The following is a 10183-nucleotide window of genomic DNA, read 5'->3' as shown; positions in this document are numbered from 1 at the left end:
GGCCGCGGGAATGCACTCTGGCCGTGACCCTGCCCCACCCTGGGATTTCCCGAGTCGCCACCCGGCCCGGGTCCCCGGGCTGAGCAGGAATTTCCCTTGTGCGGGGATTCCACGAGCGCCACGCTTGGCCACGCATCGCGTCTCGGAGCGGGACACCTGGGTCGCCGGGCGGAGAGGAAGAAGAAGACGGAAGATTCCCTTGCGTGAGCGACGTGACGTCAGTGCGTCGCGTCTGGGCTCTTTCCGAGCCCGCCCTCCGGCGCTTAACCCTTCCTATGCTCGAGCGGGGCTCGGAAGGGTGAGGGCTGAGGGCCCGGCCTTCTTGCGTCGTGCGAACAAGGAGTCTGGAAACTGGGATTACCAGGTCCTAGAGGGGAGTAGGCTGAGGGCCCGGACTCCTGGGTCCTGGGAAAGGGTATGCGAGTCACCCAGACTCCCGTGAGGTGGGGCTTGGACTTCTGGGTCGGAAGAGGGGGGCGAGGTCTGAACCTTTGGATTCCTAATGAGCTAGGGGGCTACTGACTTCGTGGTTCCTCAGGGAGAGGGGCTGGGCACTCGGATGCCTGGTATCCCGAGGAAAAAGTATCAGGGCAGCTTCTAGGGCAGAGAGATATTGGGAACCTGGATGTGCGTCTCTGGGGAGTGATGCCCGGCGACGCCCCGAATCCCTCAGGACTGGGAGATCTGGGGGTGGGGTGGGGTGGATTTTTCACGGAAGTGGCAGGCAGAGGGGGGCGCTGCAGAGGGCGCCTTCCACCTCCTTCCTCAGTTTCCACGACGCTGGTGGAAAGTTGGGTCAGAGGGGAAAGTGCGGAGCAAAAGGAAGGAAACCGCGGAGGCGGCGCTGCACCCGAAATCTTAGATTGGCTTTGGAGTTCTCAGGCGGCATCAGTGTGCCAGTTTTTCCGCGCGGGAGGGCGAAGAGGGCGCTCAGATCCACTCCCCGGCGCACTTGGGTGACTTAAGGCCCCCTGATAACTTCCCTCCCTCCTCACCCCGCAGTGAGCCGGAGTGAGCGCAGCCACTGCCCATCACAGACGGTGAAGAAGCTCCTAGAAGAGCAAAGGCGCCGCCAGCAGCAGCCTGACGCTGGTGGGCTACCGGTGAGGCCCTCGAAGCGCCGTAAACTACAGCTCCCGTGAGGCCGTGTCCTGCTGGGCAAGGACCTGCTGCCTTGCTGGGCCCTCAGGGCTGATGAGAGACCTAGTCCTGACTTAGATGTCCTGTAGGTGGGGAATGGATGCTGAGGAATCTGCCAGATAAATTCACCCTTGCTTCTTTCTGCTTATGCCTCTACAGGGACAGTTCCTGGCTCCCCTGGCCCAGCCCCTGACCTCATCTGTGAATGAGGGTGAAGCTGGTAAGTCTGGAAACTCACCTGGTTCCCTCAGCTCCTAGCCCCAGCTTCCCTCAGGGACTCAAACATCCCAACTCTTAGAACTTCCAGGAACTTAGGAGTTAGACCCTCATTCTTGCTGAGACCCGCAGAGTAGAGCCAGATTCTCTGGAGCCCACTAGTCTATGCACATAGTCCTTCAGGGGCCCAGGCTCCCAGCCTGGAATCTGGGCCCTCAACCCCTCAGTGTCCCAGGCATTTAGGTCCCATAAGTCCAAGCTTCCAGCCCCTTGGTGCCCCAGAAGTACTAGCTTTCACCTTGGGGACTCCAGGCCCTCACACAGGTCCTTTCTGGGCTGTGACTTCCCTAACTCTGGTAACCAGGCCTGCCTCTGCTCCTCCTCTCACATGCAGGCCATACTCACTTCCCAGCACACCAGGAGACTGTGGGTTCTGGACTTGGCAGCCTGGCACCCCCCATGGGCTTTCCAGACTGGGACCCCAACACGCATGCTGCCTACACGGACAGGCCCTACTCTTACCCTGCTTCTGCTGCTGAAGGTTTCCTGACTCCTGACTTCTACTCACACTCGGACCCAGGGCGGCCGTGTTCATTTCCCCTGGGGATGGAGGTGAGATACAGAATGGGAACTGGGTGCTGAAGGGCTCCTAAGATTCCTAGTTGCCCTTATGCAGCATTCTGAGATGTCTGGGGTTGGGTTAGGATCCCATTCCTCAGATGGGCAAAACTGAGGTCCAAGGGTCCAAGATCACTTGGCGCAGATGGGACGCCCAGCCACTCTGCCTGGCACTCTGTATGTGTACGTGTGTGTGGTAGAAAGAGGGAATTCTCAGCTGACTGGCTCTCCCCATCACCTGTACCCTTCAGGACCCCCTGGATACTCGGCTCTATGCAGAACCTCCCCTGCCACAGGCAGGATCCTGGAGAGGTTCTGGACTCCCTTCAGGACCCCCGCAGTTGCCTCCTGTGGTCAATGGACCATCCCTGGACGCTGCCCGTGCTCACATGCTGGCTTTGGGGCCACAAAAGCTGCTGGCCCAGGATGAGGAGGGAGACACGTGAGTATAGGGGAATGGAGTCTGCAGGCTCTCCTGCTCAGCTGGGGTGCTGTGCTCATTGCTGCCTTCCACCTATCCTCAGGCTCCTGCACCTGTTTGCGGCTCGAGGGTTGCGCTGGGCTGCATACGCCGCAGCTGAGATGCTCCAAGCGTACAGACATCTGGACATTCGTGAGCATAAGGGCAAGGTGAGGGCTGAGGTCCTGGACTCCTGGATCTGAGGGCAGAGGGTCTAGAGGCCTGGATTCCTGGTTCTCAGAGGGGAGGGGGCTGGGGGCCCAGACTGACCTTTCCTGACTCCTGCAGACCCCTCTTCTGGTGGCTGCTGCTGCCAACCAGCCCCTGATTGTGGAGGATCTACTGAACCTGGGAGCGGAACCCAACGCCACTGACCATAAAGGGCGTTCTGTCTTACACGTGGCCGCTACATATGGGCTCCCAAGAGTTCTCTCGGTATGTTCACCTGGCAGGTGGGATGAATGGGATGGACTGATTGCCTAGATCCTGGCTTTCAGGGCTAGGAGGCCTGGGGAGACCCTAATCCAGCTCTCTACCTCCTCCTCCTCCCAGGCTGTGATTAACTCAGGGGTTCGAGTTGACATCGAAGCCAGAGACTTTGAGGGTAAGTTGGGTGGTGGGCAGGGTGGGTGGGGCTGGTGGGGCTGGGTGGGGTCGGTGCTCCAGATGTGGAGTCTTCACTGTCTCTACTCTGCAGGCCTCACCCCTCTCCACACAGCCATCCTGGCCCTCAACGTTGCTATGCACCCACCTGACCTATATCCCCCAGTACTGAGTACCCAGGCCCAAGACAGGCTGGCTTGCGTCAAGATGTTGCTGCACATGGGTGCTGATCATACCAGCCAGGTGAGCTGGGCAGTGGGCAGCTGGCCTCCAGGAGGGCATGTGGGATGGGGGCGCCTGGATATCCAGGGACTCGAAACAAATTCTGACTTGCCTCTTCCCAGCTGTGTGACCTTGAACATGTGACTTCACTTCTCTGCGCCCCAGTTGTCAACTGGGAATAATATTACTGATCTTAACTTGTATTTACCAAGCACTTACTATTCATCAAACACTGTTCCATGGATTAGCTAATTGAATCCTCACAAACACACTGTGATGTGTATGCTATTATTACTTTCTCTCTTTCACTGATAAGGAAACTGAGGCTCAAGGACTTTGCCTTGTGAGTGTCAGAGAGGGGATTTGATGAAGCCCAGGTGGCCTGACCCCAGAGTCCAGCTGTGAATACATATAGTCTCCTCCTTCCTGGCAGTAGCTCCTTCAAAGGCTGGCTGAGAGAATTAAACATCTACTCATTGTTTTGGATTTTTAAATTTTAGTTCAAGAACTTTGAACATAGATAAAGTACAGAAAATAGTATAATGAACTCCATGTAGCCAACATAAATAACCAGCAACTCATAGCCAGTCCTTTCCCATCCAGTTCTCCTGTATTATTTTTTAAGCAAATCCAAGCTTATAGTTTTACCCATAAATATTTGTCTTTAGAAGACAAGAACTCTTGTTAACCTCAGTACCTTTATCCCACTTTTAAAAAAATTAACAGTCTCATAATATCAAATATCCTGTGTTCAAATTTGTATTTGGCTCTAAAGTGACATACATTTATTTTTTCATTTAAAAAAAAAACGAAAAAATACTAGGATACAAATAAAGCCCACACGTTGCAGTGATATGTCCTTTTAAGCTCTTAATTTAGAGCTTCCCCTCCTTTAGAGTTTTCTCTTCATAATTTTTTTGATGAGCCAGCTAGGTTGTTTTGCCCTATATAAACCCACAATTCTTTTTAAAATTGAAATATAGTTGATTTACAGTGTTGTGTTAGTTTCTGGTGTACAGCAGAGTGATTCAGTTGTACACATATTCTTTTTCATATTCTTTTCCATTATGGATTATTACAGGATATTGAATCTAGTTCCCTGTGCTATACAGTAAGACCTTGTTGTTTATCTGTTTTACATGTAGTAGTTTCTATCTGCTAATCCCAAACTCCTAATTTATCCTCCCCCATCCCCTTTCCCCTTTGGTAACCATAAGTTTATTTTCTATGTCTTAAGCACACAATTTTTAATGTTTATTATCATTACAAATTCTTTAAAGGCACATAGTAAAGTTTCATTGTGGAAAATGTCTTTACTTGCTTCAAAATATGAAGAGAGGGGCTTCCCTGGTGGCGCAGTGGTTGAGGGTCCACCTGTCGATGCAGGGGACACGGGTTCGTGCCCTGGTCTGGGAGGATCCCATGTGCCGCGGAGCGGCTGGGCCTGTGAGCCATGGCCACTGAGCCTGCGTGTCTGGAGCCTGTGCCCCGCAGCAGGAGAGGCCACAACAGTGAGAGGCCCGTGTACCGCAAAAAAAAAAAAAAAAAAAAAAAAAGGAAGAGAACAGTTCAGTATGGAAGTAGATACAGGCTTAGGTAGGCCACTGATTAATGCTGCTCAATTCTCATCCTTACAGATAAAATACAGTCCATGTGGGATGTGGGCGCATTTTACTGTGTTTAATAGAATGTGGGCTGGCCAGGGCAGCTGCTAGTCCAGAGAGCTCCTTTGGAGGAATAGAAAAGAAATCTTTTTCTCAAAGATACTTGGGCTGGAAAATTGTCTTAATAAATGTACCGTTCGGTGATGTGTATGATCTGAATGGCACCCCCTTAAATCTGGTGTTCCTGTAGAGTGCACAGCACGTACAACTGTATAAGGCACTCCTGGGTGCTTGAAAAAGAGAGACAGGGTGTCTAAAGGCTCTTGGGTTCCATGGGTGGAGGCTTGGGTGTGAGGACTGGCCTGACCTCTGTCGTTCCCCTCCTCACAGGAGATCAAGAGCAACAAGACAGTTCTGCACTTGGCTGTGCAGGCTGCCAACCCGACCCTGGTTCAGCTGCTGCTGGCGCTGCCACGGGGAGACCTGCGGGCCTTTGTCAACATGAAGGTAGGGGCCTAGGCTGGAATGTGCAGATTGGGTGAGACATGGCAGAGAGCGGGCAGTGGGATGTTGGAAGTCCCACGGGCTGTGTCTGGGGAGGGGCTGCTGTGTGGGACGTGAACGGGGCACGTGTAGGGCCTAGAGGGGTGTGTGGAATGTGGCCCTGGAGGGGGCTTCTGGGGGATGTGAGGAGGGACATGTGGGACCTGGGTGTGACGGAATATGAAGCGTGCCATAGAGGGCCCAGGCCAGCTGAGCCTGCGTCTTCAGCAGGCCCCCCCCACTGTCCCCAGGCCCATGGGAACACAGCCCTCCACATGGCGGCCGCCCTGCCCCCTGGGCCGGCCCAGGAGGCCATTGTGCGGCGCCTGCTGGCAGCTGGGGCGGATCCAACGTTGCGCAACCTGGAGAACGAGCAGCCTGTCCACCTGCTACGGCCCGGGCTGGGCCCTGAGGGGGTGAGCACTGAGCCCACCCTGACTGCAGGGTGATGATCCCATCATTCCTGACTGTAGAGGGTGACTTGTAATCTCAGAAGGTGACCTTGACCCTTATCCAACGCTGACTTCAAAATGTGACCTTGAGGGACTTCCCTGGCGGTCCAGCGGTTAAGACTCCACGCTTCCACTTCGGGGGGCATGGGTTCCCTCCCCGGTTGGGGAACTTAAGATCTCACATGCCATGTGGCATGGCCAAAAAAAACAAAAAAATGACCCTGGACCTCAGTGTTTGCTCCCTTGCCTGATAATGGTGACTCCTCCAGACCTCTACTTTCAACCCTGAATCCTGACCTCAAGGTGTGACCTTTGATCCCCAAGCATGACCTCCAGCCCCCTGACTTTTAGTCCTGACCTCAGAGTGGGACTTCTGACCCCCAAATGTGACTCTGGCCCCTTGCTTCTCCCCTTTGACTCCCAGTCCTCAATGCTAATCCCAAGGTGGGAACGCCCAGCCAGCAACACCTTTGCTCAGGAGCCTTGATTCATTGTGTGAACAAGCCTTCACCCCCAGCCCCGCATCTTGACTCAGAACCTCTGACATTCAAACCCAACTGACTCTACTCACTTCTCTCTGACCCCCAACTTCACAGGGTGTGCCTGTTCTCCTTTCAACCTCTCAAGCTTCTCCCCTGTCTTGTCTTGTTCACAGCTCCGGCAGCTACTGAAGAGGAGCCGTGTGGCGCCCCCAGGCCTGTCCTCTTAGGACTCCAACCCAGAACCTGGACTGATTTTCCAGTCCCCACCGTCCTGTGGGACAGCCAGCGTATGCTAATGTTGCAAATCCGTGATAATGTATGTGCATAATGTCCTGCCATCGGGGTCTTACATTAAAACCCCAAAATGGCTGTTGGCGGGTAAACAGTCCCCAATATTTGGGGTGGTGTGATACCCTTCCTCCACCCACAAGGAGCCCCCTTGATGATTTCTGTGAAATCGAGGCCCCTTGATTGTTTCTGTGAAACACACTGGACCCCCAACCCTTTCCCCACCAGGAACTTTTGGGGTCCAGATGTAACTCCCCTATATGGTACTTGGGGTACGCCAAAGCAGCTTCCAGTACCATCCTAGTAGAGCTCCTAAGATGACCCCTGACCTCCCCAGGATCCACCCCCTTCAGGTCCTTAACCCTGAGACATAGGAAGGACTCTCGATTAGAGTCCCCTAGGTCCTACTGCTTTAAGTCAGAACACAACCAGGCCCCTGACCCAGACCTCAGTATTTCTAGTGAATCCCTCCCCTATCTGAAGCTCTTGATTAAACTCAGTTTGGACTAGAACCGTTACTGTCTAATCTCTAATCATTGGTGCAGGGAAGCGGCTGAGGAGCCGTGTTTGGGTGAATGTGTCTGGGTGGGGGTTGTAGCAGACACGGTGGGTGCCAAGTCCATATCCTGTCCCCCTCACTCTGTCAACACCTGGTGGTCTAATGGCAGGGCCAGCATGTGACTCTGCCTGTGGGCATTCTCAGACCACTGGTGCCCGCTTTGCCCTGGGTATGAGTGTGGCAAGACTTCCATGCCAGGAGGATCATGCCTCTTCCCACTCCAACAGCTCTCAACCAGTGACTGACTGAAGGGAGACGGTATGTAAATACTCCAGGTCCCCTGCCTCCGTGGGGATAACTGGGAAGTGTGTGTTCTACACGGGCTCTCAAAGCTCCCCAGTGGAACGAAGCTCCAGTTCTCCACCACGGTTCTGGCTTGGTAACGTACCCTTTCTTGGCAGCTTTCCCTTTTCTGGGTCCCTTCCTGCTCCCCTATCAATGTTCTCCACTCCTTGCAGTAATCTTGTCCTCAAATCCTTGCCTCAGCCTCTGCTTCCGGAGAAACCCAAATGAAAGACAGAAGACCTCCACAATGCCCCCTTGTACCTCTGCCCCACAGCCTCTGCTCTGTCCTCCGTCCCAGCCTCGTCGCTCCAGAAAGCCCTCTGATGCATGGTAGCCCCCACTGCTTGGAGCCTCTCACGGACAACAAACCAAGCACACTTCAGGGCATATGCCAGAGTCTCTACCCCAAAACTTAAGGCTTAAAACAACAACCACTTTTGTTTTTTGATATATTTATTTATTTATTTTTGGCTGCATAGGGTCTTCATTGCTGAACGCAGTCCTTCTCTAGTTGTGGCGAGTGGGGGCTACTCTTCGTTGTGGTGCGTGGGCTTCTTTGCGGTGGCTTCTCTTTGTTGCGGAGCACGGGCTCTAGGCATGCAAGCTTTCGTAGTTGTGGCACGTGGGCTTCAGTAGTTGTGGCTTGTGGGCTCTAGAGCGCAGGCTCGGTAGTTGTGGCGCACGGGCTTAGTTGCTCTACGGCCTGTGGGATCTTCCTGGACCAGGGCTTGAATCTGTGTCCCCTGCATTGGCAGGTGGATTCTTAACCACTGCACCACCAGGGAAGTCCAGCACCACTTATTTTGTTCATGATTCTGCGATCTGGGCTGGGCTGAGCTGGGCACTTCTGCTATCTTGCTTTGGTCACACATGTGGCTGCAGTCAGCTGGAGGCCCGACTGGCCTAGATAACAGCACTCACGTGTCTGATAGCTCAGCTGAGATGGCTGGAACTTCTGAGAGTAAGCCGAGCATCCCTCTGCCTGTGGTCCCTCCAGGAGGGTAGGAGGATCTCCTCACGCAGTAGCTCCAAGAGGGAATATTCCAAGAGAAAAAGCCCCTGCTTGCATCATGCCTGCTGATACCCCATTGGTCAAAGTCAGCCATGTGGCCAAGCCCAGAATCAGTGGGGAGGAAGGTACTGCACTAGAACAAGAATATTGGGAGGTGGAGTTATTGGTGGTGCCAGCACAAGTCTCCCACATCAGCTGCCTTGGACCAGCATGAGTGTGCTCTTGTGTGTGTACTCACATAGTAGCAGCTGACCCGTGAAAAATTCTTAATAGTATGTTGTATTTCATTAATTCTAGGAAGAACTTAATTGGAATTTATCTTACAATTATGTGGCATAGTTTAATGTCTGCGTATTTTTCCTTTGTGGTACATAAAATAATGGTATTTCTTCTTCTTCTTTTTTTTTTTTGCGGTACGCGGGCCTCTCACTGCTGTGGCCTCTCCTGTTGCAGAGCACAGGTTCCGGATGCGCAGGCTCAGCGGCCATGGCTCACGGGCCCAGCCACTCCGCGGCATGTGGGATCTTCCTGGACCGGGGCACGAACCCGTTTTTCCTGCATCGGCAGGCGGACTCTCAACCACTGCGCCACCAGGGAAGCCTGGTATTTCTTATTTTTGATGGCATCTTAGATTCTGTTGACATATAAGATGTGTTTCCCAACATGTATCAGCGCGCGCGCGCACACGCACACACACACACACACACACACACCCCACTGACGTGATAACACGTCTCTAGGAAACTTTGCTTTACTAAAAGAAGAATCAAATCGTATTCAATGGGAAAAGAAGAGTGGTTTAGAGGCACAAGAGCGTCAAATGAGCAATAGTAAAGTTATTTTTCCTGCTGGAATTTCAATAAAAACAGTGTTTTTAAACTAATTACTCTAAGTATTGCCATTAAAATGCAAATATTATTAGGGAATCATGCACTGAGCGTATTGAGCAAAATGGCCTTTCATTTCCTATCCCACCTGCTTGGAGCTCCTTACCTATTATTAGCCTGTTAATCACCCTTGGCTGTGAAAATACAAAGGCAGTTTTTCCCCTGCTTGTGGTGCTAGTTATAGATTTCTACTAGAATGGTCTGAGTATACCTGATGGTAAAGCCAGTAACAGAATGATGTTGCAAACTGGGTTCTTAATAAAGCTGTGGCATTGTATCCAACTTGCATCATGTAGGCATCTTCCTCCCAATACCTACCACGTCTATATTTAATATACATGACCTATAATTCATGTATATATTATGTAGAGCTCATCACTGTGAGCTCATCGGTCCGTTGGAAGAATTAAAAATACGTGCTCCCTCCCTTAGCCATCTGTCAGAAAATTGTGCTATCCTGATATTAGAACATGGCACACTACTGCTATCTGCTGGGAAGTTGTGGTAAAAATGCAAGTCTACAATGTCTAGGAGATGAATGGTATCACTTGAAATTTTGCAGTGAGCTACCCAAACACCGTATGGGACAGCCATGAATTATTAGGCAGGAGGTTAGCAAAGTGGCCTAGAGTATGGGCACTGGAGCCAGGTTTCCTGGGTTGGATTCCTAGCTTCATCCCTTCCTACCTGGTGACCTTGGGAATGTGACATAACTTCTCTTTGCCTCCATTTCCTAATCTATAAATGAGGATAGTCATAGTACCTACTTCCTGGGGTAGAAATAATGATTAAGTGTGCCAGTGCCTGAAAGC

The 10183-nt window shown here is 52.2% G+C and overlaps 1 protein-coding gene across 1 annotated transcript in view; it reads left to right on the top strand.

Annotated features, from left to right (window-relative positions):
* The window catches only part of NFKBID (NFKB inhibitor delta), a 7723-nt gene extending 853 nt beyond the window's left edge, over window positions 1-6870 (top strand). Inside the window, exons 2-12 of the mRNA XM_007471014.1 lie at window positions 1003-1103; window positions 1300-1360; window positions 1751-1968; window positions 2271-2416; window positions 2499-2604; window positions 2723-2869; window positions 2987-3038; window positions 3132-3280; window positions 5254-5370; window positions 5658-5822; window positions 6514-6870. Coding sequence (XP_007471076.1) covers window positions 1816-1968; window positions 2271-2416; window positions 2499-2604; window positions 2723-2869; window positions 2987-3038; window positions 3132-3280; window positions 5254-5370; window positions 5658-5822; window positions 6514-6567 — 1089 coding nt within the window. The 5' untranslated portion in view covers window positions 1003-1103; window positions 1300-1360; window positions 1751-1815 and the 3' untranslated portion in view covers window positions 6568-6870. The remainder of the gene's footprint in view (window positions 1-1002; window positions 1104-1299; window positions 1361-1750; window positions 1969-2270; window positions 2417-2498; window positions 2605-2722; window positions 2870-2986; window positions 3039-3131; window positions 3281-5253; window positions 5371-5657; window positions 5823-6513) is intronic.
* The last annotated feature ends 3313 nt before the right edge of the window (window positions 6871-10183 follow it).

This window comes from Lipotes vexillifer, unplaced genomic scaffold, assembly GCF_000442215.2.
Source record: "Lipotes vexillifer unplaced genomic scaffold, Lipotes_vexillifer_v1.1 scaffold182, whole genome shotgun sequence".
Lineage (NCBI taxonomy): Eukaryota > Metazoa > Chordata > Mammalia > Artiodactyla > Lipotidae > Lipotes > Lipotes vexillifer.
This window is presented reverse-complemented; position numbering and strand designations above follow the sequence as displayed.